Below are 21,418 nucleotides of genomic sequence, written 5' to 3' on the forward strand. Positions count from 1 at the left end.
ATTTTCTCTCCTTTGCAAGTGGCTGTCCAGTTTCCCCAACACTGTTTATTGAAGAGACTGTCCTTTCCCTAATGTATATTCTTGGCTCCTTTGTTGTAAAGTAGTTTAAAACCCATATATGTGTGGGTTTATTTCTGGACTCTCTTGTGTTCCATTCATGTATGTCTCTTTTTATGCCAATACCATACTGTTTTAATTACTGTAGCTTTGTAGTGTAGTCTGAAGTCTGGGCACATAATGCCTTCAGTTTTGTTCTTTTTTTCTCAAGATAGCTTTGGCTATTCAGAGTCTTTTGTGGCTCCATGTAAATTTTAGGACTGTTTGTTTTAGTTCTGTGAAAAATGTCATGGCTATTTTGAAAGGAATTGCATTAAATTCATAGATTGCGTTAGGTAGTATGGTCATTTTAACAATATTAATTCTTCCAGTCCATGAACATGGGATATCTTTACATTTCTTTCTCTCATCCTCAATTTCCTTCAGCAGTGTTTTATAGTTTTTAGAGTCTAGGTCTTTCACTTTCTTGGTTAAATTCATTCCTAGGTATTCTGTGTGATTTTAAACTAGAATGTTGTTGTTGGTGGTGTTTTGCTTTCTCTTTCTGATTCTTCATTATTAATGCATAGAAAAGAAATAGATTTCTGTATATTAGTCTTGTCTCTTGCAACTTTACTGAATTTATTTATTAGTTATAATAGGTTTTTTGTTTTGTTTTGTTGGAGACTTTAAGATTTTCTCTATATAGTATCATGTTGTCTGCAAATAGTGACAGTTTTACTTCTTCCCTTCCAATTTGGATGCCTTTTATTTCTTGTTCTTGCCTGATTGCTGTGGCTAGGACCACCAATACTATGTTAAATAGATATGGTGAGAATGATCATCCTTATCTTGTTTCTGATTAGAGGAAAAGCTTTCAGCTTTTCACCATTGGGTATGATGTTAGTTAGCTGTGTTTTTATCATAAATGGCCTTGATTATGTTGAGATATGTTCCTTTTATACCAACTTTGATGAGAGTTTTTATCATGGATGGATGTTGAATTTTGTCAAAAGCTTTTTCTGTGTCTTCTGAGATGATCATGTAATTTTTATCCTTTTTATTAATGTGGTGTATCAACTGATTGATTTGTGAATATTGAACCATCCTTGCATCCCTGGAATAAATCCCACTTGATCACTGTGCATGATTCTGTTTATATATTGTGGAATTTGGTTTCCTAATATTTTGCTGAGGGTTTTCACATCTATATTAATAAGAGATAATGGTCTGTAATTTTCTTTTTTTGTGGTGTTTTTGTCTGGTTTTGGTATCAGGGTAATGTTGGTCTTGTAGAGTGAATCTGGGGTGTTTCTTCCTCTTCAGTGTTTTGGAATAGTTGAGGATAAGTATTAGCTATTCTTTATATTTTTGGTAGAATTTCCCTTTGAAGCTGTCCAGTCCTGGACTTTTGCTGTCTGGGAGTTTTTTGATTATTAATTCAGTTTTACTGTTAGTGATCAGTCTATCCAGATTGTCTGTTTCTTCCTGATTCAGTCTTGGAACATTGTATGTTTTTAGAAATTTATCCATTTCTTTTAGATTGTCCAATTTGTTAGCATATAACTGTTCATACTATTTGTTATGTTTTTTTGTATCTTTGTGGTATTGGTTGTAATTTCTCTTCTTTCAATTTTTTATTTTATTTATTTGGATCTTCTCTTTTTTTCCTTAATGAGCCTTGTTAAAGGCTTATCAATTTTGTTTATCATCTCAAAAAACCAGCTCTTGGTTTCATTGATCTTTTCTGTTTTTTTTTGTTCTCTACTTATTTTCTTTCTGATCTTTATTTATTATTATTAAAAATGTTTTTCTAGTTATAAGACTGTAACTTCCTTTAGAATGGAGTCTGTTTCATTTGTTTTACCCTGGAGCTAGATCAACACTTCATTCATAGTAGACAGAATTTATTTGTATGAACAATCAGGTAGCTTTAACATTCTTTATTTACATGTGACTCCCTTCTTTAAAATGATTATTCCTTATTGTTTGATTATATCCCTTCTCTCTTTTTCTGTTTTAATTCACCTTTTGTTGGCCTCTGTAGTAATGAACAGCATCAGTTGGTAATCTTAGACTTTGAAATTTAACCTGAATGTTTGCAACTTCTGCCCACAACCATTGCATTGTACCAGTGAAATAGTGAAATTACTTGAGTTAGAAATCTTACCGTGGTGACAAATCACTTGTAAAGTTTAAAACAATAATTGTCACTTAACTGAATGGACATTGTTCTAGGTGCTCTGCTGAGAAGCCATCTGAACACAGTTAACCAACTTAGAGGTAACATCTCTCTGTCATTTCCAATTCCATACAATCTAGTGGGGAGAGACACTAGACACTAGAGAGACACTGATAAGTTACACCATGTATTAGAATGTGGAAAGTGCAATGGAGGAAAAATAAAGCTGTTAAAGGGGATAGGTAGTGTTGGGGTAGTTGAATTTTACATAGGTTCGTCAGGGAAGGTCCCACTGAGAGAATGGCACTTAGTAAAAGTGTGATGGGGTAACAAAGTGAGCTACATGAATACTGAAGAGAAGAGCTTCTGTGGCAGAGGAAGCAGCAGATGCAAAGGCCCTGTGGTAGAGTGTAGTGGATATCTTCAAGGAGTAGCAGTGGGACTAGGGTAGCATGAGCAGGGGCGGCGATAGCAGTAGATGAGATCAGAGAGCACCAGGAACCAGACTGTGTGAGGCTTTATAGACCGTTGTAAGGGTTTTGCTTTTACTCTGCTGAAATGGGGGCCACTGGAGGCTTTGGGGTAGAGAGCAACATGATCTGACTTCCCTTTGAGAAAAATCACTCTGGTTGCTCTGTTGAGAATAGACAGCAGGAAATCAAGGATGGAAGCAGGGATGGAGGCTATTATTTATTCAGAGGACAGATGATGGTGGCTTGGGCCAGAGTAAAGCTGGTAAAAACTAAATTCCTATCTTTCCTTACCTTTTTTTCTTTCTACTTTCCTTACTTTTTAATCAGATTCTTTCTTTGGCCTATAATTCATGCCATATTTCCATGGCCTCTTCATATCTTTTTCTCATTTAGGCTTTTCTTAAACACTCCAGCCCCTCCTGATCATCCCTGCAGTGAGCTCTTACTAACTTAGGCCCTTTCACCTTACAGTATAGAAAGCAATTCTCTATTTCTTTCTTGCAGATTAATTTATGTTTCTTCCTGTACAGAGCAAGGGCCTTATCTTATGCCCTTAAATACAAAGTAGGTACTTTACTCAGTAAATCTTTCTGGATGGCTAATGTAGCTAATTCTAAAGAAAACTCAATATGTATTCATACTGTTGATTTTGTCCTTTTACATTCTTGTTTTCTCATTTGTAGGAGTTAACCCTGTCCATTCATTTATTTGAAAAATATTTATCCAAACTTAGTATTTTGTGGAGGATATAACATGTAAGTGAAACCTCCAAGAGTTTATAGTCTGAATCTTCATAATTAGACTATGCAGCATTGTGAAGTACACGTGATATGAATGATGTAAAGAAGGCCGTTGGAATTCAGCACTGGGAATGTTGCCTTCCGGCTGGGTGTTCCTCAAGAAGAGAGTAGCCCTTAGGCCTCGAAGGCGGAGTAGGTGCAGGAGGTGAAGAGAGTGGCATGGGCCGTGCTGGGCGCACTAGGCATTTTCATGGGGAGCAGAATAGATGAGCTTCTGTGGAGGAAGGTGACAACTGGCCGTGTGGGGTCTGATAGGTCACTGGTTTCTCTTCCCAGATCTCTACCATCTCTGCTTATTGCAGACACATTATGTTTTCTTTAGTGTCTCTTGACATAAGTATAATTTCCACCCCCTTTCCCCTCATTTACATAGTAAAACACAAATGGAGTTTGAAGCATTGTATAGCTGAACAGGTGTGTGTGTGTGTGTGTGTGTGCGTGCGCGCGCGCGCTTGTGTGTGGTGTTTTTTGGAGGGGGTTTGAAGGATTCAATAAGGATGTTGCTGTTACAGGTTTTATTCATCAATATCCAATCTAGGAAGTTAAAATCCTAGGGTACATTTCCAGTCTGTAAAAATCTTTTCACAGTGAATGTTTTTAGTACTTTGCCCTTCTGGTGAGGTTTAGTAAATTGATATTCACCTCCAGGTTCTTTAGCAAAAGTATTTTAAATAAAAACCCTTGTTTAATATATTTGTCATCTGCTCCTGTCTGTATCTTCTAAACAGAATCTGCTGCTTTTGGAAATGAAGTTGTATACTAAGGTGTTTTGCAGTTTGCATAGTAATAATATCTCTCTCGACCTCTGGAAGAAAAGGGATTTTGTTTTCGGTTGTTGTTTAAGCAGATGTCTGTTATGTGAGAGAGCAGCCTAGTGCAGACCTAATCATAATTAGAAGAGGGAGGGTTTTTTTTAAGGAGTGCTGCATCGTGTTAAATTGTGTCCTTTGGGAATGGGTCATGTAGCTGCAGCAGGGGCTCACCATGTGATGGATTGTCTAAGGACCAGCTTTCTTTGTAATAAATATGGTGGGTACTGATCAGTTTCCCTTACCATCAGCTTTATCTACTAAAGCTTTTCAGAAGAGCATAGGTAATGTTCTGAAGGGTATTTGTCTTTCTTATTGCAGAAGGCGTAGATACAAAACCAAGACACCAATCAAGAATTCTTAGTCTGTAGGAGAAAATGTGAAGCAGCCACCCCCTGTTGTTTGGGTAGCACTATGAGAATATTTAATTGCATAAGATAGTTATAAACCAAAATTTTAACTATAAAATTCAGAATGGTTTGATTTTTAAAGTTTGTATGCAACTTTGCAAATTGATTTTTGCATGGGGTTTGATCTTATTTATTATGGAAACATGAACTCTTAAAGGATCATTACTTTTTCTGTAAAGGAAAAATGGAGTTTTCCAGAACAGGTTTGGTAATAGTCCCTCACTGTAATCTAAGCATTCTGATTTTATTTCTTTTACATTGAAGTTATGATTCCTCCAAATAGAGATTTGGCTCAACAAGCATCTTCATGCTAAAATGCATCCAAGAGACCCCTGGGAAGGATTAAGGAGTTCTTGGTTATTCACACATTATTGTTGGCTAGTTCAGCGATGTTTTCCTCTTGGCTACATTGAGGGCCTTTCTGACGGGATGGAGTTGAAGGCGAAGCAAACTGTCTTGGAAGCTCAGGCACTTCATGGTTTAGATCTGTACTGTTCAGACCAGGAGACACCTGCGACCTGTGACTAGCAGACTCTTGATATGAGGTTAGTTTGAATTGAAATGTGCTTTAAGTATAAAATACACACTAGCTTTAAATGCCTTAGTACCAGAAAAAAAGAATGCAAAATACCTCATTAGTAATTGTTTATATTAATATTGAAATAATAGTTTGGGTATACTGAGTTAAATGAAATATGTTATTAAAATTTCCACCTGTTTTCTTTTATGTTCTTAATATGGCTACTAGAAACATAGAAATTGTGGAAGTGCGTTGCCTTTTATTTCTATTGGGCAGTGCTGGTTTAGACTCGTCCTCACCTGCCCTCTGTGTTCCGACTTTTGTTCTTCCTCAGTAATCTCGTGCCATCACACGTCTCTCTTCCCTCTATGTGAAGAGCCTCTCCACTTCACTGGCTCTTTCTCTCAGTTTTCCTTTATTCATTCATTCATTCCATTCAACAAATATCTCCTGAGTTCTCAGTTACTATGCTTGTATTATAAACATGCAGAAGTCTCTCTCATGCTAAAAAAACAAAAAGCAAACAAACCCAACCCTGTCTCCATACACATCACCCTCTACGTGCCCTCCTTCCCCTTGCAGTCCAACCGCTGGAGGAAGAGTCTGCATTCTTTACCTCTCTTTCCCTTCCCATCCTCCTCCCTCAAACCTCAGCAGTCTGGTTTTTATTACTTGTACCACTCATGTAAACTGTTCTCCAAAGGCCACGGATTTCCTCCTAGTTTTCAGAAGCTGTGGTCACTTCTGTCTTCAGCTGCAACATTTGATGCTTTCCCTCAGAGTTTCTCCTTCTTGACTTTCAAGACATTTCCCTCACCCTCCCTCCCTTTCTCCTCCTCCCCCTCCCCCTTCTTCCTTCTTTTCTCCTTCTTTTTCTCCTCCTCCTTCTCTCTTTCTCATGTGTTTGTGTGTATTTCTCTCTCTCCTGTTTTACCTTGATTTTTACCCTTGTCATTTACCTGCTCTGCGACCTTGGGTCTCACGGAGCGTCAGGTCAGTATGTTTTGCGTCAGGTCAGACCTCACAGTATGTTGTCAGTGGTGGTGTTATGACCCCCTCTCTCCCTGGCCTTCTGCTCATTTCCTTCAGAGGATTCCTGTCACCTCACCAGGCTTCTGCACAGCCTCTGTTTTTTGTTCTGTGTCTTCCCTCTTGTATCCTCTTCCTTGGTTGCTTCTGCATATCCATGCATCCAAACAGAATGCTCTTAGACATTTCTTCTTTCCTCTAATCTTTTAAGACTCACCTCAAAAATGTAACCTCTTCCAAAGTGGTTTTTTTTTTTTTTAAATCTCCTTCAGCCGACCTTTTGCCTCACAGATCCTCAGTTTTCTCATCTGAAAACAGAGATGATGGCATCTCTCAAATGTAATTCACAACACTCTGGAGTCTCACTTGAGATAATAGATGTGAAAAGGCTTTGGAAAATGTAAAACACTTTGTAAATCTTGTATTACTATCACTTCCTGATGATACGAGCATTTATTATCTCCATCACATACTTGTGGGGACAAATTGTACATATACACGAAGTGTCATTAATACCAGATTGAATTCTTTCGTGTGTGAATATTTGGTTTTCTCCAGGAGAAGTCAAAGTTCTTGGAGAGTAAGGGCCATGTTTACATGCCTTAGGGAAAGGAAAGAAACAATTTGGAAGAAAACTTCACTCTTTGCTATTTAGTATACTTTGTAGCTTTATGCCGGACAGGTACTAATAGATGCTTCAGACTTTTTTTTTTTTTTTTTTTTTTTTTTTGCAGGGTTCAATTAAACTAGCAGATTCACATATTTCTAGCTAATTTTTTCTTTTTCACTAAAGATAAATATATTAGGTATTCATTTTTTGACCTTTCTATTGCATGTCTCTTCTTGTAAAAATGAAGGCTTCAAGGGGTAGGGATTTGATCTTTTGCTCTGTTGCATTCTTAGCACCTTTCACATGGGAGGTGCTTAATAAGCATTTGTTGAATGCATGAATGAATGAACCCCGATCGTGATGAGAAAGTTTAATTCTAGCCTTTATCTTTGGCTTGAGGACTAGAGAATGGCCCTTGTCTCACCAATACTATGGAATTAGGGCTCAGGCTGCAGGATGGCTGTCCCTCAGTGCCCTCAAGACTCTTTTTTTTTTCTTTCTGCTTTTGGGACTGTGCTTTGAATAACGGAGGATGCTGACAGCCTGCTCTCTCAGTAAGTGGGGGGAATCAAGGGAGTATTAAAACCAGCTCTACTTGGTATAATTCAAGTAGAAGTAGTCACATAGTAATATTAATACCTAAACAAGATTGAACACTTACCAAAATGCTTTGCTGGACTAATTCTTTTAGGTCTCTCCAAAATCTTATAAGCCAGATGTTATTATGTCCCTACTTTACAGATAGGAAAATGGAGGCACAGAGAGTTAAAATAAATGATCCAAGATCACAGAGCAACTTAATAGTAGAGATATGATTGAAACCCAGAAGTCAGGTTTTGGAGATGATTCCCTTATCCACTGTGTTGACCTGGCTCTCTGATTAAATAGAGATCATTAAAAAAAAAAAACAAAACAGTTTTGGTGTACATCTTTGTTTTCCCCCTTTTTTCTAGAGCAGAGTAGTTCTCAGTAGCTCTTGTTGTGGCTGAAAGCTGTAAAGGTTCTGGCCTGTTTCTTCCCTTCAGGGAAGTCACTTAGTTATGCACAGCCTACATTTTCTATTTGACTACAACTTGTTAGGAGTTCATTATTTATAGTGCTTGCCAAAGCTGATGAGGTGGTCGACTCACTCTGGTTTTGTAGACAAAGAATGACCTGTCGAAATCCACTAAAATGAAAATTTTATGAGACTCTCAGATTCGAGGCTGACCTGAATTTTAGGCTTCATGGATTTGATGTTGTCTAACAGTTACGAGTTACATTTTGATGTCCAAGTTACCATACACCACACAAGGAAAACAAGTTCTCAATTTATGAGGAGGAATATTAATTTTTTCTGTTCATTTTATTTCTGTCCTTTTTACACAGGACAGCTTGTCCATCAAACCAAGTTATTTGCATTCAAGGGATGGTGCTAAAAATACAAGATCAACTTTATGGCAGTAATTAATTGAATAAATACATTTGTGAGTCCTATGGCCTTAGTCCCCTTCACCTAAGTGTTTGTGAAAAGCATGAGGGGATGGGAGATATTAGGGACCCCTCCTCTTTTCTTCCCTCAGACTTGGTATCCAAGATTATTTGTTACAACGAAAACATTGAATCCCAGATTAGTCTTTTTTTTTTTTTTCATGAAAGCTCATTTGGACATTCCAGGATGCCTTGTGGGGGTGGCCTTTTGAAAAAATGTAGTATATTGAAGAGGCTGGCAAATACTAGGCATGCAGATTAAATGTTAAATCCATAAACCTGTGAGTGCACGACGTGGTCCTGAAAGGGGTGGTGCCGAGGAAAGCCCGATGCATTCTGTGTACAGCTGGGTGAGGGAGTGCAGCCCCGTGGGCAGGAAGGAAAGGCATTGGCGGATCAAACCTCAGATGCGCCAGAGCAAACCAGAGAGGTTTTGGAAAGAATCCCTGTCAGAGTCTGGCATTGGGGAAGAAAATGGATATTTTTGGACTAGGCTCAAAGTGAGCCAACAGGCGCTGGCTCTAAGCTCAACCAGGAGAGGCTCTGTTCCTTTAGAGGGAGGCCAGGTGGGAGCCAAAAAGAAATAGCTTATCATGAATCCAGATGGAAGCAATAGTGTGGACCAGCCAGAAGGTCAGGAATGGCAAAGAAAAGGACTTGATGATGGAAGTCATGAGTATCTAGGAGATAATAAGGAGTAGCTCCTACGGGCTGAAGGAGTATCTGGGAGAAAGATGCTCATCATTCAACGTTTATCCATACCTACTGCGTACCAGGCACCACTGTAGACGCTGGAGATAAAGTAGGGAACAAAACACAAGAAAATCCCTACATTTGTGAAGCTTACATTCTTTTCTTTCAGCTTTATGGAGGTATAATTGGTAATAATAGTGTCGGTATTTAAACTGTACAAAGTGGTGACTTGACATATGTATACACTGTGAAAGGATTTCTACCGTCTAGTTAATGAATGCATCCATCACATTTCATTTTTTTTTGTGAGAACATTTAAATTCTACTCTCTTAGCGAATTTCAGTTATATAACACAGTGTTATCACCTGTAGTCACCATGCATTACATTAGCTTCTCAGACCTTATTCATCTTAAAATTGAGAGTTTGTAGCCTTTCACCGACCACTCCGCATTACCTTTACCCCTCAACCCCTGGGAACCTCACTTCCACCTCTGTTTCTGAGAGTTTGATTTTTTTCTTAGATTCCACATACAAGTGAAATAATATGGTATATGTCTTTCTCTAGCTTCTTTCATTTGGCATGATGTCCTCAGTGTTCCCATCCATGTTGTTGCAAACAGCAGAATTTCCTTCTTTCTCATGGCTAACTAATATTCCATTGTGTATATATATATATATGTGTGTGTGTGTGTGTGTGTGTGTGTATGTGTCTCTCTCTCTCTCTCTCTCTCTCTCTATATATATATATGTTACATCTTCTTTACCCATTATCCATTTTTCTTTTGATGGACACTTAGGTTGTTTGCATATTTTAGCTATTGTTAATAATCCTGCAATAATCGTGGGAATGTAGATATCTCTTTGATCTCCTGTTTTCATTTCCTTTGGATATGTACCCAGAAGTGGAATTGCAGGATCATATGGTAGTTCTATTTTTAATATTTTGAAGAACCTCTATACAGTTTTCCACAGTGGCTGCACCAATTTACATTCCCACCAACAGTGAACAAGGGTTTTCTTTTCTCCACATCCTTGTCAACACTTGTTATTTGTTTTCTTTTTGATAATAGCCATTCTGACAGGTGTGAGGTGATATTTCATTGTGGTTTTGATTTGCATTTCCCTGATGATTAGTGATATTGAGAATCTTTTCATGTGTTTGTTAGAAAAATGTCTTCTTTGGGAAAATGTCTACTAAGGTCTTCTGCCCAATTTTTAATCAGGTTGTTTTTTTGATATTGAGTTGTATGAGCTATTTATATATGTTGGATATTAATCCTTTATTGGTCATATCATTTACAAATATTTTCTCTTGTTCAGTGAGTTATCTTTTCATTTTGTTGATGGTGTGCTGTGCAAAAGCTTTTTAAGTCTAATTAGGTCTCATTTGTTAATTTTAATTTTTGCTTTCTTTGCCTTAGGAGATAGAATCAAAGAAAATATTGCTAAGATTTATGTCAAAGAGTGTTTGGTCTGTATTTTGTTCAAGGAATTTTGTGGTTTCAGGCCTTATGTTCAAGTTTTTAATCCATTTTGAGTTGATTTTTGTGTATGGTGTTAAGACAGTGGTCCATTCTCATTCTTTTGCATGTGAATGTCTAATTTTCCCATTATCATTTATTGAAGAGGTTATCCTTTTCCTAAGCTTACTTTCTTGTTGGGGAGAGTACACAGTAACTGAATAAATAAGTGCATGGTACTGTGCGGTCCATCAGATCATAGTAATTGCTATTGAGAAAAATAAAGCAAGAAATGAGGGATGGGAAATGCTTGGGTGTTGCAGTTTTAAATGCAACGGCCAACTGTATTTAACTGAGGAGGTGACATTTGTGAAGGTTCCTGACAAAGGCTTTGGTGAGTTTCTTTCCTTTGTGAAGGAAATTGAGTAAGTGAACTTGTCCTCAGTGATATAATTTAACTGTGTTTAACATGTGTTGAAATTTTCTGTCTTGTCACCTTGTTATTTTAGAATTTAATTACAGCAGGAAATAAATATGTGAGTGAAGTGAAGGAGAAGATGCCTTTTCTGAAGGAGAAAGGATAGATGTAAAGCGATGTTAGTGACTCCCCTTCTTAACTGCTAGGAGGATGCTGGGCCCAGTGAAATCAAGGGCCACAGGTGTGTAGCGGCCTTTGCCATCATGTGACCTCAAGTCTGTAGCAGTTGTTTCTGGCATCATCAGTTGACAGTAGAATAACAGGTTTTATTTTGACAGCAGAAGATTATTGCATGGTTAGGCTTTAACCAACACTCACAAAGTCTTTATGTCTTGGAAGTTTAAACTTAATTCCTCTCACTGTAATACTAAGGCTTCGTGCTTGTTTGTCTCCCCCAGCTTTGTAGGAAGCCAACCTCAGAGAGGCAGACGGGATGGCTAGCTCAGCCCGGGAGCACCTGCTTTTTGTGCGGCGTCGAAATCCCCAGATGCGGTACACACTGAGTCCAGAGAACCTCCAGAGCCTCGCCGCCCAGAGCTCCATGTCTGAGAACATGACCCTGCAGCGGGCCAACAGCGACACGGACCTGGTGACTTCTGAGAGCCGCTCCAGCCTGACGGCCAGCATGTACGAGTACACGCTGGGGCAGGCCCAGAACCTCATTATCTTCTGGGACATTAAAGAGGAGGTGGACCCCAGTGACTGGATTGGACTTTATCACATAGGTGAGTCAAGTGAAATACATTTGCTTGTGACTTAGGGCATGCATTTTACTCTGACATTGTACTATTCTGTGTTTTCTCCTGGGAAGAAATTCACACACATAAATTAAAACAGCCAGATCCTGGGAATTTGTGCTTCTTTTTTGGGAAAGGGGGAGTCAACAATTATAAACACCTTTGCTGATGTGAATTCTGTGGTTACATCTCTACCTTAATTAAAGGCCAGAACCTGCAGTATTTTCTTTTTAAAACTTCTTGCCCTGATCAATAGCCCCATTTTGGAAAGAGGTGGTTATTAACATTTACTCGTATTTTTAAACCAATGAAACTGATGTCTAGATTTAGATAACTGATATGAAAAAAAAGTTCTGTATTTTCTAAAGGTTGAATTTCATTAAGAACAACTTGCAGTTGGGGAGGTGGAAGGCATAGCTCAGTGGCAGTGTGTGCTTAGCACGCATGAGGTCCTGGGCTCAATCCCCAGAACCTCCATTAAAAAATAAATAAAACTAATTACCTCCCCTCACACAAAAAATAAAAATAAACATAAAATAGTTGGACAAAAAATTTTTAAAAAAGAACAACTTGCAGTCTAAAATGTCTTTTTATTTCAAAATTTCTTGATGTGTCCTAGATCAATTAGGTGAAGAAAGTGTCATACTCTCTAACAAATGTCTTAGGCATAGGTTGCTATTGTTTTAATAAAGGTGTCCCAGCTCTGTTTAGCTAATTTGCATCTGTTATTCATAGGTGAGTGCATGATGAATAGCATATCCCAGAAAATATAATATCTGCTTTAGTTGAGAGCAAAAATCAAAACCTACTAACCAATCATAAAGAAAATCTAAATCAAACCTGATAATAAAATCTAACATTCTCCAAAGTTGGAGAACTTTTGCACTGAATGAAGAGAATTCTTTTAAAAATTTGACATCAAATATTTAATCAAAAAGACATTGTTGCTTTCAATGTAGATTATAAGCCTTTAAAAATAAAAAAAAATTTTTTAGTGAATAGATTAGGGGAGAAAAAAAGACCTGTTTATGACAATGCTTCTCCACCAGGGAGATTTTGCCCCCTCTGCAGGACACTTGGCAGTGTCTAGAGACATTTTTTGTTGGCACAACTGGGTAGGAGGAATGGGAGACCAGGGATGCTGCTGAACATCCTGTAATGCACTGGGCAGCCTTCACAACAAAGAATTACCTCTCCCGTGTGCCAGCAGTGCCACTCTTGAGAAACCCTCGTGGAGGCAAAGTAATATCCTTGCTGAAATTTTATTAAAATGTTAAGCCCACTGCACTTGATGTTTCTCTGGATGGAGAGTTTTATGTTGACTGAAATAAAATTGATTTGTATTTACTTATGTAACTATTAATATCTAATCACGCTAGATAGCAAAAAGTGGCAGCAAAAAATTTCAGTACATTTTAATCTTTCTATTTCCTCATGACAAAAAGGGGAGGAAAAGTCTTTAGAATTCAGTATTTTCCCCTGGTGTGTTTAAATATATATGCAAAGTGAGGAAGATCCATAATTTTAAAATTATATTTTTATATCTGATATCTATTATGTTCACAAAGGAATCTTACAGTTTTGATACGACTTTAGAGGTAACTTTGGGTTTTGATGTAATTTCACCCTTTTGGGTTTTGTAAAACTGTTTTCTTTTTGCTTTTCTCATTCTTTTTCCTTTTTTCTTACTTTAGACTTTGCAGTGTTTAATATGAGACTACAAATAGACTGTGTTTTCTTAAATGATTTTTATGTGATATTGGGACGATCAATTTTACTTTCTTACATCGGAGGATTTTTGTCTGTAAGATGATAGAATCGCTTAAGACGGTGACTCCTATAACTTCACACTTTTTTTCCCTACTTTTCTTTCTGTTCCCCCACCCCACTTGTTGTATTTCCCTGTCTATATTTAATTGGAAAAGAACTCAGGAATCCAAAGCCAAGTTTATCTTATTCCCAAATGACCAAAGTCACAAAATCTTGGTATTCTTCTATTTCACTTTCTAGAGTATGTCAGAGTTCTGAATCGAGAATTAACCCCAGGATATAGGTAGGGGAATAGAATTAGAAAATAAATCTTTTGAAAAGTGCTGTTCTTTAGTTTTCATTTCAAGATGTTTCTGTATCTTTCTCATGTATTATCGTCATATTTTTGTTTCCCTATATGTAATGTGTCTTCTTTTTTCTTTTTGGCTGCTTTCAACATTTTTTCTTTATCTTGGTTTTCAGCAGTTTGCCTGTGATTTACTAGGTGTGACTTTATTTATTCTGGTTGGGATTCTTTGAGCTTTATAACTGTGTTTTTAATGAAAATTGGAAAATTTTGGTCATTATTTTTTCAGATATTTTTTCTATCTATTTTCACTTTCTTCTTCTTTTCATATATTACATCCTTTCATGTTGTTCTGCATGGCCCTAAGGCTCTGGTTTCTTCAGTTTCTTTGGTATTCAGATTTTCTATTTACCTGTCTTCAAGTTCAATAACTTTTTCTTTTTTGATCTTCACTCTCCTGTCAGTCCAATCCAATGGATTTAAAAATTTCAGTTATTTGACTTTTCATTGATAGAGTTTGCATTTCTCTTTTTATGGTTTTAATTTCTCTTATGAGCATCCCTATATCTTAATTCTATCAGATCATACTTTTATTCAGTTCTTTGAATTGATTTGAATATATCTGCTTTAAATTCTCTGCTAAATCCAGTATCTGGGGGGTCATCTAAGTGTCAGTTTTCACTGTCTTTTTTTCTCTTGACCATGAGTCCCATTTTCCCATTTCTTTGTGTATCTAGCAATTTTTGATTTTACACTAGACATTGAGGCGTCTATGTTGTAGAATCCTGAGTTCTGTGGAATGATTTGTATTGTAATGTTAATGTTTATTCTTGTTGGCAGATTTATTCTCTTGAACTTACTAGCTATGATTTAATACTTTGTTAGGATGGATCTGTGGAAAGCCGAGTGTAGTTACCCAGCATTCTAACTTGATGGACTCTGCCTCCAAGTTTGGTCTCCTCTATGGATTTTGTTAGGGCCTGGTTTGGGGCTTTGTTAGAGTAGGTTTACACTGGGCCTTACTCTAGAACATTATACTTATTCCTAAGGAGTGGCATTTCTGATTTTTACCTGGATGCCTGGAATGTTAACCATTCTCTCGGGCTGGGCTCTGACTCCAGTGTTCTCCAGCACTGCTTGACCTCTTTAACTCCAGTGCACTCTCAGCCATGTAGCATGTGCTCTTTGGAAAGCCTTGGTAGTCTCGCCCTGCACATGTGCAGCCCAGTCCTTAGCCAAAGGCTTTTGGGGTCTCCCCATGTAGACTTTTGGCACTTTTGTATCACCTGTTGTGCAATGTCTGAAAGCCACTGCCTCCTAGTTTCACAGTTGTTTCATTAGGAAGGCAAGCCTGGAACTAATTACCACAATAAGGCCTGAAGCAGAAGTTTCTCTTCTGCTTTTAATTTAGGGTAGGCAGCAAGAGGTTCCAGTTAATTTCCCCACTGAGCCATTTCCGGAGAACTCTGAATAAATAAAAATGATAGTTTGAGTTCCATATGTTGTCTTCTTCTTAGTGTATTTTATAATAGTTTTCCTAGCGTGGAAGAAGTGTGAGTAATTGGCACCCTCAGACCTCTTAAGGGCAAGGATAAACACAGAGACTAGCTCTCGGGAATAAAAATACCACATAGGTAGAGTGAAGTACATGGTGTTTTCAGGCATGCTACTAGTTTTAGCAGGTCTTCCACAATGAGTGGCTTTAAAAGGCAGAGGTCCTAACATCTAGAAGGTTAAGGATGGCCCATTTACATAGTTGCAGAGCTGCAGCTGTGTTTAAAAGAAGGCTTGGCTTATCTGGGACCTCAAAATGAGTGACAGAGACTTGACTTTAAGCAGAGACAGCCATTTCTTTCCTGGGGGTAGGATGGACTGTTCTCACCTCTGGACTAGAGGCAGCCTCACTTCTGTGGGGACTTAGCCATCCCACGTGGTGAGGGAAGGGTGGCAGCACTGTGGTCTTTAAGAGCCATCTCCTGATCCTTTTGTCCTTATGGGGCCAGGGGGTGGGCAGCAAGCCCTTGATCTCAGACTCAGGAAAGTTCTAAACCGCTATGGTCATCCAACTAGTGAGTAGTCTAGGAGTGCACATGTGACCCAGTTTTGGCCAATGGTAAGTAAGGGAAAGACCTTGGGGGAACTTCTTTTTCCAGTGAAAAGCCAGAGCCTCATGAAGAGGGTCTTTAAACAAACCACCCTTTGTCTTGTACTTGGGACTCTGGTGAAAGGATGTGATATCTTAAGTTGTATCCATGCAGCGACCGTAAGTTGTCAGTCAAGAAGATTAAAAGCCAAGGATTACAGAGCAGAAAGAAAGAGCTTGGACTGGCACTCCAGAGTTCCTGCTATGTGTGGAAAAAACTTCAGCTCTGTTTAAGTCATTATTAGTGAGGCTTTCTTATACCAGCAATTATTCCTAACTGAGCCACTGGGGTGGCTATTAAGATGAAAAAGGGAAAAGGTGGGACACAACTGCATCTAAAGACAGGATGAGGAGTGAGTGGGCTACTTCCCCAGTTACTGCTTCAGGGAGGGTGCTTGGGGCTGCTTTAATACACGGAAAAACTACTTGGTTGTTCTTAAAAGAAGTAGCAAAAATTGGGCATAAAAATTTTGAAAATGGTAACTGTAAGCCATGAGGAAGTTTTCAAAAGTTTAATAGCGTCAATGATATGATGAGACAAATCTTTCAAAATAGTAGTTCGTAATTTGAAAATATGCAAACCAGTTCTCTTGGGCCCTGTTACGTGAACGTAGGTGAGATGATGCATTTGGAGAAGACCTGAAATGAGAGAGGAAATGCAGGGCTAGGATGGGGAGAAGAATTTCAGGCTACAAGTTACGCCATACATTTAAGGCTGTTATGACTAAAGAGGAATATACAGGATAAATTCTCTCCCGGGCTCTGTGAAATAGTTTTGCTGAAATAGGTTTCACAACAATTGCACATATGTTGGGAATAGCTTCAGACTTCTATACCTCTTAGTAGGAAGCAGCCACTCCTCTTCAGCTGTGTCCTGAGAAACTGGACTGTTTCCTAGCAACGTCTGGTTTTATTTGTGGAACCGAAAGGTGGTCTCTATAGAAATGAGTCCCAAAGGGGAAGGACTTGGGTGGAACATTGGGCTGGCGAGGTGTGGCTTATTGGCACACTGCATTTTGATCGTGTTTCTCTTGGCTTACATTTTCTTCCTACCTAGATGTGTATTTTGTTTTTGTTTAGCTAATTGTTAATAATGTTTTGCACTTGCCTCCGATGACTTGGGCCACTACTAATCTGGAGGGAAAATCTATCCTTCTGGATCAGAAATGTAAATCTTTCTTTAGGTAGTTTAGGCAATATATAGATCCTATTGGGAATACAAAGAAAAAAAGTTAAAAATGTCAAAATACCATTTGGGGAAACTTTAGGTGTGAACATCATTCTTAAAACAAGTGTTAGTTATATTTTCTTCCTCCAGAAAGTCTCATATACACGCTGAATTTCCAGAGATGATTACAATGTAGCTATAGCCCTGAATCTCCAAATTACAACAATTAATGCCTTGCAGATCATTTCCAGAAATCACTCAATTTATAATTTATTGTTGGTCTCCAAAATCAGAACCGACCCCTCAGAAAGTTAATAGTGCTGCTCATTGCTTCCTCCTAAGCTCACTAAATAAAAAGAGCCAAATGCTTAATTACCTTGTGCAGAAACTCTCAGGGTACTCAACACAAACAGTTTATCATGAAAAATCAAATGGACACTTTTTACAGAGGAGGCAGAACATACTAAATTTGCTTCAGGCTCACTATCTAATTCCCCTTAGCCTTTAGTCTTGTTCTTATTTTTCTGGCTATTCAAAAGTAGTACAATTCAAGAAGCTTAATTTGCCATTTCTCATCTGTTCAGGTACCTGAACAGAGCTAGGAAAATGCACATTATGAAAACTGAAGTATATACTGGGCTGTATACCTGCGCTCATAGTGCTGGTCTGTGAACTATTTGTTACTGATCTGTGACCCGATAAGAAATTTCTCCAGAATGCAAATCAATGTGATGGTTTCCTTCATTGAGAAAATCTTGTTATTAAAAAAAATCATCTAAACTAAATAATGGGCTTATTGATGTAGGTATTTCATATTCTGGCTCAAGCTTCTTATCTTGTCATGGGCCAGTAACAAATAAATAGTTTACCAGCATTTTCTGGACCATATACTGAGTATACCTCTTAATGTCCATGCATTGATTGTATCTTCACACATTACTGTATGTAAAATAGATAAACAATGAGGACCTACTGTATAGCATAGGGAACTATATTCAATTTCTTGTAATGAACTGTAATGGAAAAGAATCTGAAAAGAAATATATGTGTGTGTGTATGTATGTATGTGTATATATATCTATATATTATATATCTATATATTGGATATCTCTATATCTGTATCTATATCTGAATCGCTTTGCTGTACACCTGAAGCTAGCATTGTGAATCAACTACACTTCAATAGAAAATAAGAATTAAAAAAAAGGTGAATGGCAGAACAACTGTATTTTGATTCTGTGTCTAAAAATAGCATAGTTTATGTATTATGATATTTTTCATATTTCTTTGCTTTCAGGTGGTGCAATAAAGGTGCAGTAGTGAGCCAAGGCATTAGGATCATATATTTTTGAGCTCTAAGATCCCAAAGTTTAAGCTGATGTATAAATACAAAACTAAGGTCCAGAATGGTGATGCCACACACCTAGTTGAGGGCAATCAAGGCTGAGACTTAAGTGTGCTGTATCCCAGTCTTTATTTTTCCCTCTGTAGTGAAAAAAAAAACTGTTTTTCAACCTTCAGTTATTTCCTCAGTACTTTCTTGATTTTTGCACTATTGGAATATCACTTATGCTGCTAATATTTTTCTTTAAACCATCTAGTTAAAAGAAAACAAACTGGTTCTCTACCCTGACCTTGTTCTAAGCTGTGGGGTCTGGGAAATTACTATGTTATTTTTTTTCTAACACACATTAAGTGTTAATAAATAACTGTCTGTGGACCACCCAAGACTGTCCCATGCAGCACACTTAGAAATTCTGAGGTGACCAGTGGTTAAGAGCACGGGGTCTGTAGGCAGACAGACTAGTAAATTCAAGTCTACTTACTAGCTTGGAAGAATTTTGTAATCTTTTAAACCTTAGTTTCTTCATCTTTAAAAGGAAGAGATTAAGAAGAGTACCAGTATCATGAGAATTGAATGAGATAATGCATATAATGTTCTCAGCAAGGTGCCTGGGCTCACTGAAAGGTTCTGTTGGTTGTAAACTATTATCATTACGCTGGCTACTGTTAATAATAATGAAATCATTTTCTTGGTAGTCTAAAGTGGCAGCACAGATTTACCCACCCTGTGAATCCATAAGAAGGGATTTCCAGATTAAAGTGACATACTGGGCCACTTCTCCTCACAGAAAATAAAATCCATTCCTTTGAAACTGAGCTCTAGGAATTATACAAAGCACTTAAAACATGAAAGCTAAATAGTGCAGTATTTTGAGTATTATGTAGTTTCTAAACTAAAATGCTTTCCAAGGTGATGGGCAAGCTGCCATTTAATCTGAAATTCAATCAAATGGAACAAAGAATTTATGTGTTAGGTATTTTGTTTCTAGAATAGCTATTAAATACAGTTAAGAGTGTTTGTTCTTAAGCTTTTTTATTTTATTTTTTTGGATTTTTACGTGGTTATTGACAAAGAAGTGTTGTTTTAGGTCATGTCTTTAAATTTTAAAAAATGCTCTTAGAAAATAGTAACTTTGGAAATGAAATTACTTTTTGGAACAACTTAACTCTAAATTACTTTTTGTTACCTAGTTGTATTAGGATAGGTCAGATTATGTTACAATAATTAACTCCCCTGAATCCTCAGTGGCTTAACAGACAAAAGATGATTTATTGCTAATTCTGTGTGTCTAACATGGGTTGGCAGGAGGCTTGCTTTGTGCTGCCATTTAGGGATTCAGGCTCACCACCTCTTGATTTTTTGCCCTACTGGATTATTAAAGGCTCAACCGTCTTCACATTACACTGTGTGGAACATAAGGCCTCTTTGGGCAGGTGTTAAGGGAAGAGAGAGCTGGACACTCTTAACAACAGATCTAAAATGCTTTGCCTCAAAGCGTCACATTTCATTTCTGCTCAGAGCCCTTCATTCAGCACTAGTCCCATGATCTGCCTAACTACAAGGGGACTGGGAAATGGGTGAAACCCTTGGGGATTTAGTGAGTGGTCAGTGTCTCTGCCAATAGTAGGTACTACAATGTGTCTGGATCTTTGGTCTGTTGCAAAGTCTAAGACATTCTTGTATGGTCACTGCAAGAATAGATGCTGGAGGTTAGAAAGGGCCATACTTTGGGACTCAGTGAAGGAACACATCTAGGGCAGGACCAAGGATAGTACCTAACATTACGGATATACAATAGTTGTGGAGTCTGAATTCACAGTGTTGCATTGGCATCTCAGATGATCATGGATCTTCCTTCTAATATGCATGTTGAAGATGTGGTTCACAGAGAAGTCTATGTGTCAGAATGGTAAGGGAACACTTCCCTGAACATGAGGTAGGTTTAAAAAAATTGTATAGCTCAGTGTACTGAAGAAACTATAGTATGTTTTATCCCCTAACACACAGGTTGAAAGCAATCCTTGAAACAGGTATTCTTCTGTCCATATAGTGACATGGTTTTATTTTCTATCCAGTTATTCTCTGAACATTACCTAAGTTTTTAAAATTGAAGTATAGTTGATTTACAATATTTCAGGTGTACAGCAAAGTGATTCAGTTATACATATCTATATCTATTCTTTTTCATATTCTTTTCCATTATAGGTTATTATAAGATATTGAATATAGTCCCCTGTGCTATACTCTAGGTTCTTATTTATCTATTTTATATATGGTAGTGTGTATATGTTAATCCCAAATTTCTAATTTATTCCCTTCTTTGGTAACCATTAATTTGTTTTCTATGTGAGTCTATTTCTGTTTCATGAATAAGTTGGTTTGTATCATTTTTAAAGATTACACATATAAGTGATATCATATGATATTTGTCTTTCTCTGTTTGACTTATTTCACTTGGCATAATACCCTCCAAGTCCATCCATGTTGTTGCAGATGGCAAAATTTAATTCTTTTTATGACTGAGTGGTGTTCCATTGTACTTACACACCACATCTTCTTTATCCATTCATATGTTGATGGACACTTATGTTCCTTTTGTGTCTTGGCAATTGTAAATAATGCTGCTATGAACATTGGGGTGCATAACCTTTTCAAATTAGTGCTTTTGTTTTTTCAGATATATACCCAGGAATGGAATTGCTGGATCATATGGTAGTTCTACTTTTTAGTCTTTTGAGAACCCTCCATACTATTTTCCACTGTGCCTGCACCAATTTACATTCCCACCAATAGTGTACAAGGGTTCCCTTTTCCTCCAGATCCTCGTCAGCAGTTTTTATTTGTGTTTTTTTTTTTTGATGATAGCCATTCTGACAGGTGTGAGGTGATATCTCATTGTAGTTTTGATTTGCATTTCCCTGATAATTATTGATGTTGAGTATCTTTTCATGTGCTTGTTGGCCATCTATGCAGTTTTCTGTTAATGATTTTATTCAA

At 37.5% G+C, this 21,418-nt stretch overlaps 1 protein-coding gene across 3 annotated transcripts in view; it reads left to right on the forward strand.

Moving 5' to 3' along the window:
• HECW2 (HECT, C2 and WW domain containing E3 ubiquitin protein ligase 2) overlaps nucleotides 1-21,418 on the forward strand; it is a 334,329-nt gene that overhangs the window by 112,303 nt on the left and 200,608 nt on the right. For all 3 annotated transcript variants that reach the window (XM_074364238.1, XM_074364239.1, XM_074364240.1), the window contains exon 2: nucleotides 11,371-11,697. In XM_074364238.1, the coding sequence (XP_074220339.1) occupies nucleotides 11,406-11,697 (292 nt within the window). In that variant the 5' untranslated portion in view covers nucleotides 11,371-11,405. The remainder of the gene's footprint in view (nucleotides 1-11,370; nucleotides 11,698-21,418) is intronic.

Source organism: Camelus bactrianus, chromosome 5, assembly GCF_048773025.1.
Source record: "Camelus bactrianus isolate YW-2024 breed Bactrian camel chromosome 5, ASM4877302v1, whole genome shotgun sequence".
Classification (NCBI taxonomy): Eukaryota; Metazoa; Chordata; class Mammalia; order Artiodactyla; family Camelidae; genus Camelus; species Camelus bactrianus.